The sequence below is a fragment of the Nicotiana attenuata genome, unplaced genomic scaffold (assembly GCF_001879085.1).
Source record: "Nicotiana attenuata strain UT unplaced genomic scaffold, NIATTr2, whole genome shotgun sequence".
In the NCBI taxonomy this organism is placed as follows: domain Eukaryota; kingdom Viridiplantae; phylum Streptophyta; class Magnoliopsida; order Solanales; family Solanaceae; genus Nicotiana; species Nicotiana attenuata.
In genome coordinates, this window is record NW_017670628.1 from 502,616 (window position 1) to 526,341 (window position 23,726).

General features: G+C 39.4%; 1 protein-coding gene across 1 annotated transcript; it reads right to left on the reverse strand.

The window, feature by feature from the left end:
- Positions 1–13,471: 13,471 nt before the first annotated feature.
- Positions 13,472–14,543, reverse strand: LOC109241683 (abscisic acid receptor PYR1-like). Its single transcript, XM_019408448.1, has one exon. The coding sequence runs from the start codon at positions 14,455–14,457 to the stop codon at positions 13,792–13,794; it is 666 nt and encodes a 221-aa protein (XP_019263993.1). The 5' UTR covers positions 14,458–14,543; the 3' UTR covers positions 13,472–13,791.
- Between the last annotated feature and the right edge of the window lie 9,183 nt (positions 14,544–23,726).

A 23,726-nucleotide genomic window follows, 5' to 3' on the forward strand; every position in this document is an offset into this window, starting at 1 on the left:
GCTTTGAGAATATTACGCCAAGTTGGTGAATGGTTGGTTATTGTAGACACATTAAGGTACTTATGGATAAGGATCTTAGCCCATAGAGAGTATGGTGATTGGAAAACTCTCCACGCTAGGCCGGCAAGCAAAGCATTATTCTTTTGACGTAAGTTCCGAATATCTAACCCTCCTAATTCACGAGGTGTAACAATTTTCTTCCATTTTAGTAAATGCAATTTTTTCTTCGTAGTAGTAGTTCCCCAAAGAAAATTGCGTTGATATTATTCCATCTTCTGAATGATCGTTTGAGGAATGTGGATGTATTGCATAACATAGTTAGGTAAAGTATTAAGAGTTGATTTTATTAGAGTAGTACGTCCTGCCATGGTTAGAAAATTTATTTTCCATCCTGCCAGTCTAGTTTTGAAGGCGTGATTGTAACATGGGAAACCCTAAATACTTTCCAAAAGAGGTTTCTTCTTTGATATGGAAAGAATTTGTTATGAAGTTTCTGTCACCCTGTGGAAAGCTCTTGAAAAGAATAATTTGGATTTTGCCAAATTGATTCGTTGTCCTGAATGGTGGATGAAATGGTTTATTACATCTATGATAGCATGGCAACTCTTAGTAGTAACTTGGAAGAGGATGATATCATCCGCAAAGAAAAGGTGTGAAAGTTATGGGCCTTTTTGGATAGCCGGATAGGTTGCCATTGGAGATAATCAGCTGATAAGGATATACTTCGTGAAAATATTTCCATACACATGATAAATAGGTATAGTGATAGAGGATCTCCGTGACGGATTCCTCTCGATGGTGTAAAAAATGGGGTACGTGTACCATTAAATAGGATGGGAGTGGAGGTAGTAGTAACACATGACATGATTAATCTAATCATAGGCAGTGGAATGTTGAAGTAAAGAAGTGTTTTCCTAATAAAATACCATTCCGGTCTATCGAAAGCCTTTTCAAGATCTAATTTTAATAACATATAGTTAGATTTACCTTTTATTTTTGCAAAGTAATTTAGAGTTTCTTGAACAATTATGGCATTATCAGAAGCTCTCCTACCCTGCTGAAAGCTTGTTTGCATTTGTCCTATTATTGAGGAGATGATTGGTTTAGGTCTGTTGACTAAAATTTTACTAATAAGTTTATAAACTGTGCTACATAGACTAATAGGACGATATTGCTGAATTGTATGTGCATGGCTGACTTTTGATATTAGGCATAGGTAGGTCTGATTAAGATTTGGTGGGATGATTTTGGTATGGAAAATTTCATGGCAAAGTTATTTAACTTTAGTACCGACTTCGTGCCAGTATTTTTGGTAAAAGCTCTCTATCCACTTTGAGCTCTGATCTTAAGACTTTTATCCATCAACGATACGACGATATTTAATTATTTTGGCATTATAGGTGAATATAGGATTTGAGTGCGATAATAGTACCAATCTTTAGATATATCAATTACTAGCAATAATGTTTGACGTATGATTCTTCAAAATCTTAATGATTATGATAACTTATTAGCAAAGCATAAACACAAGAAGTTTTTAAAGAAAGAGACGATGCTAAAGAGAGAGTGAGATTATTTCATAAATGGGTGCTACACGAAAGAAATGTGTTTCATTTAAGTCTAATTTAAAATTCATAATTTCTTATTTTAAAAATACAAAAGGGTCATTGATCAGAAAAATATTTCATTCTTCAAAAATTATCAAAAACTTAGTCAAGTAAAATTAAGATTAAGAGTATGTTCAACAGTCAAAGGACTTAAAAAGAGCCTCAAACTCTCGGTCTGGATAAATCAGAGTCAACGGATATCCACTATTTTGTTTTGAAGGAAAATTGTAGCAGAATGGTTTGTATTTTTTCATTAGCAGAGAGAGAAGGTACGATTTGGAGCTTTTGTTGTTGAGAGGACAACTTGAAAAGAATAAAATTAATTAAGCTGACTACTATAATTAAATTTAGAAACAATAGTGAATTAAAAACTAGCGTTGACTTAAAAAAGTACTTAAAACTAACATTGACTTAATAAAGTTTAGAAAAGAAGAGAAAAGGAAAGGTTGAGAAGCTAGAGTTGGCCTCGATCCTAGATTTGTCCAATGATGAAATAAGCTTAAGCTAAATACCCAAGCAATTCTACTATCCAGCTTTTGGTGTTCGTGTTGGCCAAGTAAATGATTTAGCGGGTTTCATTCGGAGTCTAACGAATTCCGGTAACCCTCAACCCCTATGTAGGTGCGCGTCTGTTTGTATCTCTTTTGGTAATATTATTTGTTTACCTCGAAAATACGAGTAACAATTAAACTTGATTTGTGATTTTAAAGATATGTAATTTAGTTCAATACCAATTAATAATCAAGAAATATGAAGTAGGAATGAAAGATAGAAGTGAATCAAACCAATGTTAGCTATCGGCAGTGACCTCGAGACGGTGACCTCGAGGTGGCTTAGGGCAGTAAGAACAATAAAGTAGGAAAATCAAAGTAAGAACAATTAAGCTAAGAGACAATTCTGATGAACAGCAGGCAAAAAGGTAGAGAGTATATTCTTTTCTCAGTAAAAAGATGATCTTACAAATGATTGGGGTCCTCCTTATATAATGGGGAACCCTAAATAAGGAATATTTCCATTTACAGTAGGAAATATTCTTGGTACAGTTGTCTAACCATCTAGTACGGAATTGTACGATCATACTCCGTAATTCGCGCCATAATTTTGGGGACGTGGCAGGAACCTAGCTCATTCCAGTACAAATCCATAATGGTACTATTTCGGGGTAGAACACACCTGACTTAGGTATCCATCGTTCGTCGCCTTCGAAATCGGGTCTGGTCCCTCGAGCTCGAACCTGGCCTTACCTGGACTCGGACTTCGGAGGGCCTCCCAATTGTATAGATTGGAGGCATTCGATCTTAACCGTGTACAGATAGTCCCCGCGTTTCTTAGAGTAAGATGATAAGAAATGTTTTTTATCCTCATTTTCTCGAAGCCTTTAGTGATGATATCATTCCTATGATGCAGCCGTTTGAGGTGACCGAATGTCCCGTCTATCCATTTCCCCAAAACATTGAATGCACGCCAGTATTGGCCGGCTACTAGTGTCGCCGAAGCGTCATTGCTCTTCTATAAATATGAGGAGATTCCTCTTAGTAAAGAACGTTACTCTTTCTTCACATCTCCCCTGTCTTTATCTCTTTCTCTAATCACCCGTTTCCACCGCCTCTTTAAGCGCCGGAAAATGCCAAACCTTTGTAAGAAACACCATATCCCTGTGCAACCCGTATTCTTTAGCTTAGAGTCATGGCTAAAACTTCCAAAACGGTCCCAAAAAAGGATAAGGCGTCGTCCTCTTCTACTTCCCGGCTGGCCAAGCGGTGATGCTGCCAATTCTTGAGGAAATCACCCCCGGTCCTTGCGTACCAGAAGGACTTTAGTATTGAAAATCCCGCCGACATCCCAGGACGATTTGAGCATGCATCTCGATACATTAGCCTGATATCGAAGCAAACTATCAAGGATGTGAGGAAGGACTATGGTTGGGGAGATGAGGTCGTGATTCAGATCCCCCGCCCCGAGGAAAGAATTACTTCCCACATGGAGGGGCTTTAAGTGTTTACACTTATCCCTTCACTCCGGGTCCCCTCGATCCGGTGGTGATCCTCTTCTACAAAACATACAAAGTAACCCTTCGTCCGATTCACCCCTCATTTTGGCATATCGTGATTATGTTGTGCTTCTTTTGCGAAAAGGCCGAGGGGTTAGAATTCACCCTTAGCCACCTGATTCGATTCTATCAGCCCCAGCTATTCTGACAGCTCATCAAGTTGCAACGCTGAACGACGAAGGCCATCTTCGCCAGTATTGATGAGACCAAAGATCGAGGTTGGATGAGACGGTTCGTCAGAGTAAGAACTTCAGATATCATCCACGGGGACAAGATGTTGTTCCCGGAGAAGTGGAATTTTAAACGTAAGTGTAGTTCCTTTCCCTAGTATCTATTCATGTTCTACTTCTTCATCTTATAATACCTTTATCCTTTTTTTGTCAGCCACCCCATGGGCGCCCCTCGCGGTGCTGGACCTCGAGGATTGGGTCTGAAAGTTAGCTGCCACCTCTTCCTACGATATGCGCAAGCGGCGTGAATTAGAGTAGGGCCAGTGGGAGGCCAAGAACCGTGGTAAGTGCTTTCCCGAGTTTCAAATACTTTTTATATACTGGTAGAGTCAATTCATTCATGTTTACTTGTGCAGGCCTTGGGGATGCATCTGAGATGAGGCCGGCTCCGGCCGGGGAGAAGACCAAGCCTTCGATTCCAAAATCGGAAAACGACAATAAAAGGAAGAGGGTTTCGAAGCCCGAAGGCCCTGAAGATAAGAAAACCCCTGCTCGAAGGCTGTGAAAAAGATTTGCTCAAGCGGGCACAGATTCGGCCTATGATTCCCTGGATGATGAGGAAAATGATGGCGAAGAATTAATTTTGGTGCTTCGAACCAGGAAACCAATCGAGGCCTTCATACCTTCCGAACTGGGGACTTCGTCCCGTGATGAGGGAACCCGGAGGAAGATGCAGGTGAGGACCCCGTGTCCCCGGAGGTTGAGATTGTCCCTCCGTCTTCAACAACTATACCGGAGGGGGCGAATGCTGAGACCCCTGAAGCTAATGATAATGCCCCGAGTGAAAAGCTTGGGGCCGCGACAAGATGTCACTCCCTTTCTTTGCCAACTTATTCCGAAGGGGCAATCGAGTAAGCCAACGCTCTACAAATGCCCGATACGAGCAAGGTCCTCGAGGAAGATCCCTTTCAAGGTTGCTACACTGGGATTGAGGATGCCAATGACCTTAATGATGCATCTGCCATCTTCAAGAAGGCTCAAAATCTCCTCTCCCGGGTAAGTACTTACTTTCATTATTGTAATTTTCTCTTTTCTATCTTTTCTATTGACTGATATATCTCCATTCTACGTATAGGCCATCGTAAAGTTCAGAGCTGAGCCGAGCCAATGTGAGGCCGAGCTCAAGAAAATTTCGAGCAAAGAGAAGGCCCTAAGGATCCTCTGTAGCCAAAAGGAAGAGGAGCTTAAGGATCTCCGGACTGCATTGGCCAAAGCTCAAAAAAGCGAGTCCGGGCTAGATGAGCAGGCAATTGTGATTTTAATAGAGTACGGCCTTCTTTGCCCTACTTCAAAGGCTAACACTTGCGATGTCTCAGTTAAAGCTGATTGTCATCAGTGGAAGAAGAACATGGATCAACATGCTGCCGATAAATAAATTGTTACGGCCCAACTGGCCTCAGCTGAAACCCAGCTCTGGGCATTCAAGCGAAAGGTCTGGCTCAGGCCAAGAGGATCGAGGAGTTGGAGGCCGAGATCGCCAAAACTCGGGCCGAAACTGTACAGGCCAAGCTAAAGTTGTACAAGCTAAGGCTGAAGCTGAAAAGACGAAAGCTGCGGCGGATAAATCCATTGCCATGTACTTAAGGGATGCTACAGTTATTCAAGCTGATTTGAAGGAGGCCTCCAATCGGGGAAAGCAGAGCAATGATTTGGCCAAGTTTCAAGCTCGGAGGGAGACTCTCGAAGAGATTCATGCCCGAGGATTCGATCTTGCCGAGGAGATAGCCGAGGCAAAGGCGCGGGAAACTGATGCTAGGTTTCTTGTCTACTCCGAGGATGAGGACGTAGTGAGTGTCTCTGGGGACGGGGAAAGTGAAGAAGATGTTCCCGAGGGAGAGGAGGCTCCCAAAGATAGAGCTGCTGAAGGTGCAGTTTCTTAAGATGACGCTTCCGGGGATGTAACCCTGAAAATAGATTAGGTTTTCATTTTCTTTTTTGTGCAATGGCCCTTCGAGGGCGTTGTAAACATGTTTTGTAAAATACCCTTCATGAATATAAAGTATCTTTTAGCTATATCCTTAACTTGTGTTGAATTTTATTTTGTTCTCATTTGAGGAAGACTTCGGTAATTCAAAATCAGTACGAGTCTAGATTTGGATTCAGAACATAATAAACCCTTAAGTTTTTATTGATCAATACAAAAATCTATTCGATAAGAGCTCAGAATAATCAGACTCTTGAGTCTGAGTTGAGTGAGAGAGAGGTCTTGAACTCCAAATGGTTTGGCCCTTGAGCTCTCCTAAGTTGGCCCTTAGGCTCTTTGAGTTGAACCTTAGGCTGTTTAGGATGGCCCTTAGGATCTTTAGGATGCCGATTTGGCCTTTAAAGTGGCTATACTTTTCCCTGTTTTCGGCTAAAAGACATAGTAAAAATTTTGTATGCCTTAGCATGTGTTTTTTATACCCGTTTGGGTTTTTCGGAGGTTCGACGTATCTGAACCTTATTAGTAATTTGTTCGAGCAAACATAATTGAATAACTCTTGAGGAATTTTCGAAGGCCAACGTTATCGAAGCCCTTGGATTATTCAAGGGTCGAGGCCCTCAGATTTTTTGGAGGCTGAATTTATCGAAGCCTTTTATATTTTTCTTTTGCCGAGGGTAGCCTGATTCAACCGGTTTTACAAAGTGTTTGATGGCCTTAAATTTATAGCGGAAGTAGGACATCTCCAAGCCGCGTTATTTTGGCCGTAGCCTTTATATGACCGTAGTCTTTAGTATGGTCGTAGCCTTCGGGCATGTCGCTTGGACTTGTTTCTGGTAACTTTCTGAACTTGTTCAAAAAGTTGGTCCCTGAGTATATTGGCCTTGGCCTTTATTTCGAGGGGGGTTCCCCCCTTTGGGGTCTTATAAGTCCGAGTTTTCGATGGCTCGGATGTATTTACAATCGATGGCAGTCCCCAAGTATTCGGGGATACTTTTATGCTTTGGCTCTTGAGCCGTTTCCCGTAGGATTATAAGTGTGGAGTTCGTGTAATAGTAGACTTCATTGAGATACAAAGTGTTTTTGATATTAACAAAATGCTTCTTCTAATAATTGATACACACGTACATGCTTTTCGTCGGGGCTTGACTATTCTATGTGGACACGGTTCACCAGACCGTTTGGTGCATTACAAAATTTCCTATCGAGGCCCTCTTAGGCGTTAAGTATTTTCCTTGAAAATATAATCTCCAAAGGTGATGCCCAGTATTCGAGGTTGATTAAAAGGAAACCTTGGATACTGTTGAGTTCTCCTTATGTAGCACATAATTGTTGCCTCGTTAAAAACCTTGCCGGTGAAACCCATTTGGGAAGAAATCCGATCTAAGGGAAAAAGAGTGCAACACATGCTTTAGAACCTATGGACTTCGTGTAGAAATACAATGTCCTCGAGATCGTACGCCCTTGATCAAAATCCTGTAATGAGTTAGTTTTAAACTCAAATTTACAAAGGATAAGGTCATACCTTAGCAGTAGTATTGTTTGAGCAGTGATATGTTCCACTTGTTTGGCAGTTGTTGGCCTTACATTGTGCTGAGTTTGTAAGATCCTTTACCAACAACTCTGAGGACTCGGTATGGTCTTTCCCAATTCGGTCCAAGTTTCCCTTCATTTGGGTCTCGAGTATTTAGGGTGACTTTCCGTAGGACTATGTCCCCGATTCCAAAATGTCGAAGGTTGGTTCTTCTATTGTAGTATCTTTCTATCCTTTGCTTCTGTGCGGCCATCCAAACGAGCTCCACTTCTCGCTTTTAGTCTAATAACTCGAGGCTGGCATTCATAGCCTCGTGATTTGACTCCTCCGATGCATGTCGAAACCTGGCGCTGGGTTCTCCAACTTCGACGGGGATGAGGGCCTCAGAGCCATATACTAGAGAGAACGGGGTGGCCCCCGTACAGGACTTTGATATAGTCTAATATGCCCAAAGAACCTCGAGCAAAACTTTTCTCCATTTCCCCTTTGCATCATCCAGTCATTTATTCAAGTTCTGAATGATAGTTTTATTTGTTGACTCGACCTGTCCGTTTCCGGTTGGGTGGTAGGGTGTTGATAGAATCCTCTTTATTTTATGCGCTTTGAGGAACTTCGTTACCTTGCTACTGATGAATTTCTTTCCGTTGTCACACACAATCTCGGCGGGTATTCCGAATCAAAATATGATGTGGTCCCAAATGAAGTCAATGACTTCCTTTTCTCGGACCTTCTCGAAGGCCTGCGCTTCTACCCACTTAGAAAAATAATCAGTCATAAATAGGATAAATTTAGCTTTACCTGGGGTCGCTGGTATAGGGCTGACTATATCCATTCCCCATTTCATGAAAGGCCATGGGGACAGGACCGAATGAAGTTGTTCTCCAGGCTGATGGATCATCGGTGCGAATCGTTGACACTTATCACATTTTCTGACAAATTCCTTAGTATCCTTTTCCATGCTGTCCTAGTAGTAACATGCTCTGATAATTTTGCGAATCAAAGACTCGGCGCCGGAGTGATTCCCACAAGTGCTTTCGTGGATTTCCCGATGGATATAATTGGGTTCTCCTAGCCCAAAACATACCGCCAATGGCCCATCGAACGTTCTCCTATACAATGTTCCATCTTTATCCAATGCAAATCTAGTAACCTTGGCTCGTAAGGCCCTCGATTCTTTGTGGTCCGGCCGAAGTTTACCATTCTTCAAATAGTCAATATACTTATTCCTCCAGTCCCACGTCAGGCTTGTTGAATTTATTTTGGCATGACCCTCTTCAACCACGGACCTTGATAATTGGACAACAGTCCCCGGGACGATATCACCTTCTTCAACAGAAGAGCCCAGATTGGCAAGCGCATCGGCCTCACTATTCTGCTCTCGAGTCACATGATCCAGAGTCCACTCCTTGAAGCGATGCAAGGTTACCTGCAGTTTATCCAAGTACCGTTGCATCCTATCTTCTCGAACGTTGAAGCTTTTGTTTACTTGGTTTACAACCAATAGGGAATCGCACTTGGCCTCGAGGACCTCTACTCCTAAGCTTTTAGCAAGCTCAAGACCTGCAATCATGGCCTCATACTCGGCCTCATTGTTAGTTAATCTTGGTGTTTTGATAGATTGCCTAATAGTATCACCTGTGGGAGGTTTTAAGACAATGTCAAGTCCGAACCCTTTGACATTTGAGGCACCGTCCGTGAAAAGGGTCCATACACCCGATGTTGTACCCGAGTTTAGCAGGAGTTCTTTCTCCACTTCAGGTACGAGGGTCAGCGTAAAATCGGCCACGAAGTCAGCTAGGATTTGAAACTTGATGGCCGTTCGGGGTTGATATTCGATATCGTACTCGCTAAGTTCGACGGCCCATTTGGCCAATCAGCCCGATAGCTCGGACTTATGTAAAATGTTTCGAAGAGGGTAAGTGGTTAATACTTGGATGACATTGAAAATATAGTTTTAGCTTTCTAAATGCGCTTATCAGTGCAAGTGCTAATTTTTCTAAGTGAGGATATCTAGTTTCAGAATCTCCTAGAGTTTCGCTTACATAATAAACAGGAAGTTGTGTACCTTGCTCTTCTCGAACTAGTACCCCACTTACCGCTATCTCGGATACTGCCAAGTATAGATACAGCCTTTCATCTTCCTTTGAGTGTGAAGAAAAGGCGGGCTCGACAGATATCGCTTCAACTCTTCCAAGGCTTAATGACATTCTGAGGTCCACGGGAAATCCTTTTTCTTTTTGAGCAAGGAAAAAAACCGGTGACTTCGATACGACGACCTCAAAATGAATCGACCCAAGGTAGTTATTCGCCTTGTTAGCCTTTGCATGACCTTCACACTATCCATGATCGTGATATCCTCGATAGCCTTGATCTTATCGGGATTGATTTCGATACCCCGATTTGACACCATAAAGCCGAGGAACTTCCCCGAGCCAACTCCAAAGGAACATCTCTCCGGGTTAAGCTTCATGTTATATTTTCTCAAAATTGTAAACGCTTCCTGCAAATGTACTAAATGGTCCTATGCGCGCAAGGACTTAACCAACATGTCATCAATATAGACTTCCATTGTTTTACCTATTTGTTCTTCAAGCATTTTGTTAACTAGGCATTGGTATGTAGCTCCTACGTTTTTTAGTCCAAAGGGCATTACGTTGTAACAATAAGTTCCAAACTTAGTTATAAATGAAGTCTTTTCCTTGTCCTCCAGGTTCATCTGAATTTGATTGTACCCGGAGTAGGCATCGAGAAAAGTTAGGGTCTCGTGGCCAGCCGTGGCATCGATCATTCGGTCGATGTTTGGAAATGGGAAAGAATATTTCGGACCTGCTTTGTTCAAGTACTTATAATCCATACACATTCTAAGTTTATTTCCTTTTTTAGGAACTACAACTATGTTTGCTAACCATTCGGGGTACTTTACCTCTCGAATGGATCCTATTTTAAGGATTCTTTGTTACCTCGTCTTTTATGAAGGCATGCTTTGCCTCGGACTGAGGCCTCCTCTTTTGCTACACCGGTTTGAACTTGGGGTCGGTGCTCAACCGATGTATGGTGATTTCTGGCGGGATCCCTGTCATATCTAAGTGGGACCAAGCAAAGCAATCCATATTATCAATAAGAAATTGAATGAGTTTTTCCCTGAGTTCGGGGGTTTGTCCCGTTCCCAAGTATACCTTTTTCTGCGGCATGTACTCGATCAAAGATAACCTTCTCCAGTTCCTCGATAGTTGATTTTGTCGCATAAGATTCTTCGGGAACGTTGAAGGTTCGAGGAGTAATGAAATCCTCATCTTCGTCTTCGATCGCCTGTTGCTTTGACTTCATCGAGGCTGGAGGTTGTAATTGCTATTTGGCGGCCTACTCATCCTTAGGGCTCGACTTCTCCAAGGTCGGAGACTCTGGAATCGGTCCTACCTCCTCAATCGCAAACATCTTCTTTGCAGCATGTTGCTCTCTGTAGGTCGCTTTTATCCCTTCCTCTGTTGGGAACTTCATCATTTGGTGAAGAGTAACATAGCGAACAAATCAGTAGAGTTAGGAGCTAAGTTGTGATACCAAATCATGGCTCCCTTAGATAGCGTTTCTCCAAACTTTTTCAACAGCATTGACTCGATTTCATCATCATTCAAATCATTCCCTTTGATTTTGCAAGTTACGAAGTGATATGCTCGTTGGGGTCGGTTGTTCTATTATACTTGGTTATATCGGGCATGCGAAATTTCTTAGGGATGTGCATCGAGCTGCGCTCTGAGGGAACGGTTTTTGTATGAACTTCTTGGCATCCAAACCCTTCAAAACTGGGGGTGCCCCCGGTATCTGGTCTACGCGGGAATTATAAGTCTCCACCTTCTTATCATTGTCTTCAATTTTCTTTCATCTGGACTCGATCCTTTTAGTGAGCTCTTCGAGAATTTTCATAATTGTGGGGTCAGTCCCCGAGCCGTTTTCATTGGATCTCTCTGGCATTGGCTCAACATGCCGATTGTTTTTATGTTCAGCTACGCTCAGGGTTTTATTTTGACTTTGGAGTTGAGCAATGGCGATTTGCTGAGCCTGCAGCATCTCGAATATTACTTGGAGACTAACTCCTCCATCTCCTACACTTGGCGTTCCTTGGTCCCCTGGTCGATCTTCCCTGCGTGCACTCCCTACGGGGTCTGTGCCTGAATCCGTGTTCAGAGTGTTGTGCGAACTGATATCAACTGGCTCCATATTTGGCACTTTCTCAAGGTTTATGGGTGGTACACCGACCCCTACACTGCTGTTTTCTCCGAGACCCTCAGTGTCATGAACATGTGCGTTTTGTGTGCTAGACAAGTTCAAGCCTGAAAATCAAGAATCTTGACAAGAAAAAGTGTAAAGACAACGTGTGTAACGAGAATCAATAAAGAAGTCATCACTATTATCTTTAGCCCCACGGTGGGCGCCAAACTGTTTACCTCGAAAATACGAGTAACAATTAAACTTGATTTGTAGTTTTAAAGATATGTGATTTAGTTCAATACCAATTAATAATCAAGAAATATGAAGTAGGAATGAAAGATAGAAGTGAATCAAACCAATGTTAGCTATCGCAGTGACCTCGAGGTGGCTTAGGGCAGTAAGAACAATAAAGTAGGATCATACTCCGTAAATTTGCGCCATTATTTTGGGGACGTCGCAGGAATCTAGCTCGTTCCGGTACAAATCCATAACGGTAATATGTCGGGGTAGAACACACCTGACCTCGTTATCCATCGTGCCTCGCCTTCGAACTCATGTCTGGTCCCTCGAGCTCGAACCTGACCTTACCCGAACTCGGACTTCGGAGGGCCTCCCAAGTGTATAGATCGAAGACATTCGATCTTAACCGTGTACATTATTGATTCTCTTTCCCCTAATGGAAATTTCTATTATTTCAGTTTTCATTAAAAAGATTTGTCTTCAAATAATGATCGTTTATTTTCATTAGCTGCAAAAAGCTTTTTACTAAACAAGTTTTCGAATAGAAGAAAACATGTCAATTTGGTAACATAAAGCAATTATTATTCAGGTAAAGCAAACCAACAATTTAAAAAAAAAAAAAATCCTTTTTGAGTGTTTTGATTGAAACCAATTCGAATTAAGGTTTCTTCCGCAAAAGCCAAACTTATAAAAAAGAATTAATCTGACCTTTTCTCTTCATGGATTTTCTTCTAATTTTCATATATCTTTTCCTCCATATTATCATGTACTAAATTTTCTCTATAATTCTTTTCATCTTTTACTAGTCTAATCTCAGTTTCTCAACAAATACTGTTAGTATTCAATGTTTAAATTAAGTAGGTAGAATTGATTTGGGGAAGTTTAATAAAAGAATTACTACCATTTTAACACCCCAAGCTGATACATTAAAATTCCACATATATATATATATATATATATATATATATATATATATAAACTACCTAGCCTGACATTTGGCTTGTTTGATGAATATTAACAAGTACTTGGCTGATAAAAATAGCTAAGAGAGTAACTTCAAACACACGTTGAGAGGAAATAATTGGTGAGTGCAAAACTGCAAATGGACAAACAACTATAACTGAAAAAACTGGAGAAGTGAACCAATCAAGCGGACAAACTAAACCAAATAGGAGTAGTACTTATGCCACAAGAAATGTACTACTCATAGAGAATTGACAATCAACAGTAGCCTTTGTACACAATCTAATCGTATATGGTCCCCACTTTCCATTTACACATCTTCAAATCTTGCATTACAACTCTTCAGCACTTCTTGCAATTTCTACTGCTCATAATTTCAGTCACATTATTATATGTGCAAGAACACCAATTAATTACAAGTCGGTTACTAAAAAATCAAAGCTCACATTGTGGGAATATTGTGGGAATTGGACTTGGAAATGTTACAGAAAATCTTAAGAAATGGTAAATGTTGAAAAATTAACACTAAATTTACAAGCTTAGATTGTAATTATTTAGAAACAATTTATTCTAATTTCACTATACACCTAAACGGTTGAGGAGTTCAAATTTCACCTTATGTGCCTCCCCTTGTTCTGGCTTCCTGTTCCTTTATTCAAGACCCACGCTTCTCCCAAAAACAATTTAAGAAATAGTGATTAATAAGCTGATCAGTTCGAGAAAGAAAATAACTAAAGTTTCCATTTAATTTCCTCTTGAAAAACAGGACTCAATATACAATTGAAGTTAAAAGAAGATACCATTTCCTTTTCCTTTGATCAGAAAACGAAGTTACAGAATACAAACAACATCACTCATCTCAAGATTCTTGATTCTGTGCGTTACCATATAAACCAAAATTCTTTCTTTTCATGAATTCATTTTGACATAAAAACAACCCCAAAAGGCAATAGAAAAAGAACCAAAACGAACAAGAACATTGACAAAGGAAAAAAAAAAAAAGATTTCTTTTCTTCTCTTTTCCTTTTTTGTGATTTGGATTATTCACCTGTGACTCGCATCGCATCACCACCACCAGCAGCAGCTTCACGTGCCAAAGTTTCTGTTACAGTAGCCAACTTCTGAAGGTTCAACTTGACAACAGTATCAGCAAAAAGACGGGTATCTTCCTCCGTATTCCCTTCAGGTACATCAACAACGTAAGATTCCAAAACAACGGTCCAGATCTTCCCATCACGTTCGAATCCATGCACCGTCGTAACAGACCGGTAATTCCTCAGCCGGTGCTCACCACCAATGATACTAAACCCCGTTACGTGCCGGTCATCGTCCAAGATATCGAGCCGTTCGGTACTGGTAGCAGCCGGTAAACCAGAGATGACGCTGACGTCACGGGTGGACCCCACTGCTATACGAAAGTCTTCACTTACCGAACAGCTCTTGATGAAGTGCTTGTACGTTTGGGGCTTGTCGAACCGGCGGACCACGGTCCACACGGTATCTGCCGGCGCGTGGATGCGCTGCGCAAGTAGGGAAGAGCATTGGGCCGAGTTGACTCGGTAAGAGTGGAACTCACTGACGGATGGACTCAGTTCTTGGAATTCTTGTGGAGTTAGACCGGGCGGAACCGTTAAGTGGTGGGTTATGATTGTTGTTGATGATGATGAACTGGTTCGAGATTCCGGTGAGGTTTCTGGTTTATCCATTGAAGAAATATACAGAGAGGAAATTGAAGAAATGGAGAGGAGAAAGCGAGAGAAAGAGAAAGGAGGGGATTCGAACGTGGGGAAAGATCAGATTTGCCAAATACATAAACAGTCCTTTAAGTTGTCCTCAACGATCAACAAATATCTCAATCGAACCATTTACCATTTAGCCACTTCAAATAACTATTAAGTGTATCAAGCAAACATCTGAGTGCATCAGACCATATGCGTGACTTACACTTGCTAATGACGTGTCAAATAAACCAATTAAAAAGTGGCACGTGTAATTAATTTGAATTAACAAAAAAAATACATTTAGAGAAAAAAAAAATCCTTTTACTTTTAACCAACCTGCCCGCTCCCCCCCCCCCCCCCCTTCATCTTCTTGCTTTCACCCATCAGCGTCCCTCATCCCCTTATCCCAAATCCACCCTTATCCCATCCCAAGTCCAACAAATTAAACTTAGATACTGTAATTGGCTACGCATTAGGAATAGGGGCGATGCTTTAAACCCAATTTCAAAAATTGAAGAATAGAGGAGTTGAACAATATAGCAGCTTTTTTGGCGTTCTTTAGATTTGTTCAAATTTTTCAATCAAATCTCAGTCTTTACTTCACCAAATGAGTCCAAACTTGAAATGAGAACTCTAATTAACATCGATATCAAACCCCAATATCCAATTTTTACAAGCAACAACAAAATCGAAAGACCAAGTCGTAGTCTTCTTCGAATAGACTTCAAAAATTTTGAACCAAAGCCAATCGAATCAACTCCAATCCACCTAAATTCGTAGATTCCATTTCACAAAGAAAGTTTCAACAAAGGTTTCAAACACCCAATCGATTTCGGCTGCCAATTTTCAGATCGAAACAACCCAGCTTCTTCCACAATATTGGACAATGAAGAACGATGAAATGCGAACTCGGATTTCAAGAGTTGTGTTGGGTTCGAAGACTTCTTTCCAAATTTGAAATCTAGAGCAGTGGAAAGGATTAAATTCAGAATTTTAGCACCAGATAATGAAGAACAAAGATGCATAAACAAAGCACTCAAGCAAGTTTTTCTAATTTTTTTTAATTTTCTGATTTGACTACGGAAGAAATGACTTCACGCGCCCAAGACTTTGTTAGCAAACACGCATATGCCACATCAGCAACAAGTGTTTACTTGATACATTTAATAGTTATTTGAAGTGTCTAAATGGTAAATGGTTCAGTTGAGGTGTTTGTCTGGTCGTTGAGGACAACTTAAAGGGGCCGTTTATGTATTTCGCCTTTTTATAATATGAGTGAGGGATAAAGAAAAAGGAGAAGGGCGTAATGGTAAATTCAAATGCTAACTTTTCTCAAGGTTTTTCGAAATATAAAATTAGAAAAAATAAAGATTGCAAATCAATTTGATAACATTTCCTTTGAGAAATTGTGCATTTACTAATTGTCCAAAGCAAATTACTTTCTCTGTGTAATTTGACCAATTCTAGTAAAATATTCATTGCTTTTGCAAGATATCAACTTTTTTGTTTAACTTACTTTTAAGTGACATGATTGTTTATATTTATTTATATTATATCTTCAGTGATAAAACTTTTATTCATGAAGTAACATGTAGGCAGCGTTCCATATTTGTGACGTGGAGTGGATATTTCACATTAATATATCCCTACTTCTAGTACTGGTACAGGAGGCTTACCTTGTGTAGGCCTCCTGTACTATTATCTAGTCTTAATGTGCTAACCTATAGTCAGAGTTGTACTATTAAAACAAAGAAAAAAAATGAGGGGGGTGTAGGAAAGATGTCACAAAAAGAAATCAAAAAAGAGAAGGAAAAGCCATGTGGATTCCTGTTCCTCTAGCTTAGCCAAGTTGGTTGCCAGCTCAGCCAGCTGCAATTCAAGCCAAGATTTCATTCTCTCTTTTTTATTCAACTAGATTAATACCCCTGTGATGCATGAATATTATTAAGAATATTAGTCATATCAAAGTATGATTTGATTTATTTAGTCGCATTAGATAGGGTTTAACAAAAAGTTAATTTTCCTCTTATCTACGCAATAATAAAAGTCCAATGCAATTAAATAAACGACACATAAATTCATCGAATAACTTTTCGATGATAGCCACATATCATAATTATATAGGTTGTACTACAAATAAAATGAAAATATAACATGATTAAAACAAATAAGAATACATTATATTTAAATGAATATAAAAATTCTTTACTATTTTTCTAATTTCATTTTTATTTATTCATCATCATTACGTAATGATCCGGTAGGTCGTTTTATGTATTTAAGCCTTGTTTTTCCTTTTGAAGCTTTATGTATGTGTATTTGTTGTTATTTGACTTGCAAGGATGGTTAGTTTGATTTCGGTGTGGTTTTGGATTGATTTGGAACACCTATTTTATAGTTTGGAAGCCTAAGTTGTAAGAGTCGATCAATGTTTGACTTTTGTGAAAATGACCCCGGAATGATGTTTTGATGATTCCAATAGGTTCGCATGGTGATTTTGGACTTAGGCATACGCGCGGTATTGAATTTGGAGGTTCCTAGGATGAATTGACTCTTTTGCCGAAAGTTGGCAATTTAAAGGTTTAAAACTTCCTAAGTTTCACCATGGGTTGACTTTGTGACTATTGGGTTAGAATTTCGGTTTCGGAACTTGGAATAGGCCCGTTCTATCGTTTCAAACTTGTGTGCAAAATTTGGTGTCATTCCAAGTTGGTTTGGTAAGAATCAGACGCTTGGTTGTGAATTTAGAAGTTCTTGAGTTTCATTGGAAATTTGATGCGTTTTAATATTCGATTCGTGGTTTCGGACATTATTTTAGTGCTTTGAGCTCGGGACTGAGTTTGTATGATGTTAATTGACTTGTGAGGATGTTTGGTATGGAGCCCGGGGACTCGGGAGAGTTTCAGACGTGTTTCAGGGTGATTTGAATTGAGTTCAATTTTTGCTAGTGTTGCAGGTCTCATACATGCGAGAACCAGTTCGCATTTGCGAGTCTCACGTTTGAGAGGTATGAGCCGAAAATGCGAAGTTGGGCAGGGGTGACATGCTTCGCATTTGCGAAGCCAGAAAATTTCGATGGGGGAACTAGGCATGGGTTGTCGCTTTCGTGATGCTTGCTGGGTTCACATTTACGAAGCACTTGTCGTATTTTTGACATTTTTTTGGGCTGGGCAGACATCGCATTTGAGATCCCTGGATTGCATTTGCGGTGGTCGCCTTCGCGAACCTTTGTCAGAAATGCGACATTTACAAATAGGTTATTAGATGGCATTTCGGGACTTAGACTCATTATTTAATATTTTGAGATTAGGAGCTCGACTTGAGAGGATTTTCACCCACTTGGATTGGATAAGTATTTTTGACTCCGATTTGACTATTTTTTTATAATTGGTTTCATCTTTTATTTAGCATTTAATCCATGAATCCATGTGTGAAAATTGAGGTTTTTGACAAAACTTTTCTAAAAATGAAAATATGTGATTTAAAAGTGGGATTGGACTCGGTTTTTGAAAATTAATCATATATTTGGACTCGTTGGTTTATGGGTAGTCGAGATCTACCTCTCTAGTTGGGTTTTGACCGGGGGGCCCCGGTTTTGTTAACTTTTGGGAATTGGCTAACTTTATTAATTGAAATTGATTTCTTTTGCGTTGTTTAATATTATTGAATCGTTTTTTGGCTAGATTTGAGCTGGACAGAGGTAAATTTTAAAGGAAAAATATTTTTAGAGTTCTGATTTGGCTTAACCATTCCATATGGCACAACATCGATAGAATACTCCTAGGAATCACTGCGGTAAACATACACAATCAAGAAAGGGTTATAAAGCACAAGTGATTAACTATGTGCTCCTATAGGCATGCTTGTTGTGCTACTAACAATTCAAATTCAAGGATGTCAGTCTAAGTGCTTAAGGCATCAGTAGTTAGCAAAAGACAAACACATGCACTCATTCATTGAACTTTATAAGAGGTCTAATGCTTCATACAGATCCAATTAGACTGGGTTACCTTTAAACAAGTTTAGATTATTAGAGACAGTTATAGAACACCTGAACAGTCTCAAAGCAGTCCTTCAACAATAAACAAACACATAGTTGTAGACCTCATTATATGCTAAAGAATCCAAGCTAATCACTTTACTCAGAATTGGTCTAAGGAGTCACACTAACAATTAGAATAACCGGGACATTGCTTACCTTGAAAATGATAATAACAATTAGATTTGATTTTGTAGTTCTAAAAATACGTGATCTATTTTTATGCTAGTTGTAAAGCATTAGATGCTAAGTGACGAGGTTAGAAAATAAGATAAGAATTTGAAGATAGCTTTAAAAACCAAACCAAACGGTTGAGAATCGGGGCCTCGAGCTAGCGCGTGCGAGGCCTCGATGTCGAGTCAGATGCTCGTAAAGGGTCAGTCGATGAAGGATTAACAGCTATTAGGGTTCTGATTGCGGCTCTTTATGGCCAATAACGAGCAATAAATGAAGAACAATTAATGAGATATAATAAATATAGATAAAGCAATAAATGTAAGCAATAGAGCCAAATAGAGAGTATGTTTGAGTTAGAGAGCAGAAAGAATATTCTTGTATTGAATGAATTATCTTGTGTGTCTTACAAAATGATAAAGAAACCCTTTATAGATCAGGGGAATCCTAGTAAGTGTTGATACCCAATTTTTCCCTACATATTTTTATACTCAAAATATCCTCAAAATAGCATGTACACGCATATATAAGCATGCCCTAAAGTTTAGTATTTTTCTTTTATTTTTAAAGATTTTTAAATCAATTTATTGTCTATTTTAATACTATAAAATTTAATAATTATTCCCAAACTAGCATTTTTTGGTGAATAATTTATTTCATTCTTATATTTACACTATGATATAATTGGGGAAATTTTTGCATATTTTTTATACATTTGCTTGGTATTTTTAAAACTAAATTGCGTATAATTGCAATTATAGCCTATATTACAATTAACAGCATTTTATAATTATAAAATTAGTTTTAGTATTTTTACATTAATATTTATAGGTTATTAGTTGGTCCAGTACCTTTAATTTATTTTCAAATCATTTTTTACTATTTTATAAAAAATAATAAAAGGGGCGATTGGCTATTTAACAAACAGCCCTTATTATTTCAATTCTAGCCAAATTGGCCACACCCCCTATCCGATTCTAAATGGCCCAATACCCCATTTAAACCAACCCAGCCCAATCCCTAAAAAATAACCCGGTCCAATCTTTCTTTAATCTGAGCCGTTGATCAAATAAGATCAACGGCCCAGATTTAATTCCCTTAATTAAATTCAATTACCCCCCCCCCCCCAGACCCTTCATTTTCACGAGACTGTCTCTCTCTCTATCTCGTATCTTCCTCTCCCTTCTCTCTAGAACCTTCTGGTTCTTTCTTCTTCGATGATCTCCACCGCCTCTCCGGCCACCTCCAATCTCACCCCATTCGACCATCAACTGCCATGAAGCCCTAGCTCACCGATTCCCTCTATTTTGAGACCCCAGAAACCCCCACCATGCGAATCAATCCCTAAAAGTTCCGCCTGGTTTGTTTCCGGCCATCTCCGGCCACCTCCCTTCAACCCCAAGGCTCCGATAGGCCTCTCATCGTCCTGTTCAACACCTCTAGGACCTTCAAGGTTTATGGACCATGGTGATTTGAACCTGGAGTTCCTGGTTCTGCTATTTGTGAGTTCTCCGGTGTGATTTCAGGCGAAATCACACCCTATATGTCACGATCTATGAAGTTTCGACAGGTTCTCTCCACTTCTATTAGGGTTTCCCCTGTTTGAAACCCTAACTCTCTCCTGAATCTATCAAAAACAGTGTTATTTCATGCTATTTTCATGTTTTCCTCTATGTTCTGCTTATTCTCGAGTTTATTCTGAAAAATCCTCTACTTTGAACCATTTTTTTACTTTCTTTGAAAATTAGGGTTTCATGGATGCTCCAACTGATTTTCTTTATGATTAAACCTTTTCTTTGTTTATTTTGACCGATTTCTATGCTCTTACTGTTTTCTAGTTTGACTCTGCTAAAAAACTCTAATTTCTAGAAAAAGGTTCCTTCGTTTGATTATGTGTGTTAGCATGCTTCGATTATATGTGTTAGCCCAATTTCCATTGCCTTGTCTCTATGTGTTTGCATGTTTCTTCGTTCGATTGTGCGTATTAGCCTGATTTTCCTCGCTTTGGTTATGTCTGCTAGTCTATTGGCTTGATTCTTGTTAATGTTTGATGCTTCGAATATGTCCTGCTGAATCTTAACTTGTTTTCACTATCTCCGAATAGTTGTGTTTGTTCATCTCTTGTTCCTTCCTGGCTAATTTTGTTTGTTACTCTTGTTCATTCACCTCTATTTATATGTTGAGAATGCAGAATCACGACTTCACATGATTGATTCTGATTTTCCTTGATTGATTGGTATATTTAACATTTTCTTTAAAACCCTAGCACTCTACTCGCCCGTTTGAATTAATTGATTTTTTGTTACTTATTTGTTATAGTACTCTGTTCTTTTAAGCCTTTCCTTAATTGTAATTTTCCTGAATTTGGTCTTAATTGGTTACTATATGCATACTGAATCTTGACTCATTCCTTATTTAACCCTGCCCTAATTTTTCTACTTGCCTTATATGGTGCTGAATCTTTTCGTTTGATTTTGATTCCCTCAATTAATGGGAGTACTTCCTTGATTCTTTAATTAATTGATCCCGGGTTCTTCAATTGACAGTTTTCTGTGATTTTTACCTTATTTTACCACCTACTTTCAACTATAAATACACGACAAGTCTTCCTGGCTTACACACACTGAACACTTTAAAAATCTGCATTCTCTCTTGCTCTTTGTTCTATTGCTATTCTCTGCTCCTGCTTATTATTAGCCGGCTGACAGCCAAGGCTAAGATAGTGTTACTACCTTGTCTTTGCATCCTGCTTTTGCTCTTTTACTGGTATGTCCTAATTAATTTTCAAGTCTCACACCAATGTGTTTATTTTTGCTTCAGTTTATTATCTTTGTGATTTTCTTCTACTTATGCTTCTCCTGTTCAATGTGTAATTGATTCTTTGCTTTAAATTCTTCACCATGTCTTCTGATTTACATGCTAAGTCTGACTTTGTCTATTCCTTGCTATGCCTATGTCCGATTGCTATACATTAGCATGCCTAAATTTATCACTTCCCAGTTCCCCAAACCCTTGGCACTCTGTATGTCTTTCTTGGTTTGCATGTCATGATTGTTCCCCTGTTGTTGTCTAAGGCTTATGTTTAAGCCTGACCCATCCTTGGTCCCCTGAATCTTCTGATTATGTGTAGTCATCTTTAATATTGTGATCTGTTTGCTCCCTTTCTCCCATGACCATTGTATGCAATCTTATGCTATTAAACTATTGTCCCTGCTGTTTTGTTTTAAAACAAACCCCCCCTTTTTTGAAAACTTCTCTTCCTGCTCTTCACACTACTCTTAGAGAATAGGTTCTGCCCCTTCGTGTGAGCATTGCTTTGAGTACCTCTGAGTGCTCACTGAACTTTGGCACACAAGGTTGGTATTCCACACTGCACATGTCCTGCATTTTCTTTTAAATGTCTAGGTGCTGGTATTGGCCAGGGACCCAATGGGGCCCTAGGGAGCTTTGCCGCACCTAGACCATGGCAAAGGCTGTGAACTCGAAGGGGTTGAGGTTGGAAGACTGGGCCTGATTGGAGGCTCCCTATAGAGTAACTTCTTATTTTTGTTCTTGTTTACTGTAATTCAGATGATACTGGTTTGTAATAATTTGTAAACAAACGATTGGGGTTGAATAGTGAATATGGGGGAGGGTTATGCATGCTTAGCATAAATAATGGGTAGAAAACATGCTTATAGGATTTTATTTATTTGCGCAATAGACAACTTGCATAGGACATGCATCTCATTCATTAGAGATCCTGCTTTAGGTTCTTTACTTTCAGCCTGTCATTACGCTCATCTTGTAACTACGATCAGTTAATAACCAGCAAATAATTAACAACAAGCCAAATAACTCGTCATTGATACATTGGCATATTAGAAATCATGTTTTTCTAGGGACTCTTCTGTGCATTAGATATCCTGCCCATAGGACTTCTCACTCGTTCAAGTTGCAGTAGTTAATTCACGTTTAGCTAATAACTTTGTTAAAATATGGCTAAGTGGTTTGAAATGTTTTCTGCAAATGTCTTATCACGCGTACCTTTATAAATCAGAATCAAAATATGTGTGTTCATTCTCTAAATAACCAGACAATGTGTAACGACGCCTAGGCAAACTTCAGGTCCGATAAGAACTGATCAATTGTGTTTCTATTAGCCCAAAACCAACCAACTTCCTTAAGTTTTAACTCTGCCATTCTTGTTTTGATTTTCTGAAGTTCACTCAGCATTTTCTTAAACAAAACTCTGCTGAATACGATTTTGAAATGATGCACCTACTTACTTCTATTGAGCTTCTGATTTTATTTACTAGGTTACTCATCTCTGCCCAGAATCGTGCTATTATTGCTACTACTTCGTTTTCAAAACCAAGTTTTAACTGCTCCTATCTTTTGAGACCTTAATTGTGTTTAAGTCATGCTATTTATGTGTTTTGTTTGAGGAGGTATATATGAGCCTTTATATGTCTACATGATCCCCCAACATGCAGTATATGTTTTGTATATCGCCTTAGATTTTTATCCTTTGAAACCAATCAGCCTAATATCCTACCCTTTAGGATTAGTGGTCCTAAGGTCCTCCGAGACTGATAAGATGGGGGCGGGTAATAGCATGCAACAGGTAAAACGAGACCATTCCGCGTTTAATACCTCAACGGGGTGGGAACGGGTAGATATGGATATGATGACCACGCGATAACACCACGTGTATAAATACCGGGTGTTATGTGTAGTGATCCATATTATGTATAAACCTAGGACCCCTTCCCTCATTTGTCCACTTTATTTTCAGAATTTCAACTAGTCTTTTGCCAAAACTTCAGCTTTTAAACTGCTTGCAACAACTATATGAAAATTTCTTCCTTTATTCAAGATTTCAAAACTGCTCCCTCTATCAAAATTCAGTTTCTTTAACTTCCTTAATCTCTTGCAACTATTATGTGAAAACCCCTTTGTATTTGTTTGCCTACTTGTTGTTTGCATTTAAAGTCACAATATGACATGGCCGGGAACCACACTAGTGGATCTTGAGGGGTGCCTAACACCTTCCCCTCGA

What these genes read in the sequence shown, in the direction of transcription:
- LOC109241683 (XM_019408448.1), bottom strand. Translation starts at nt 14,457, where the DNA reads ATGGATAAACCAGAAACCTCACCGGAATCTCGAACCAGTTCATCATCA.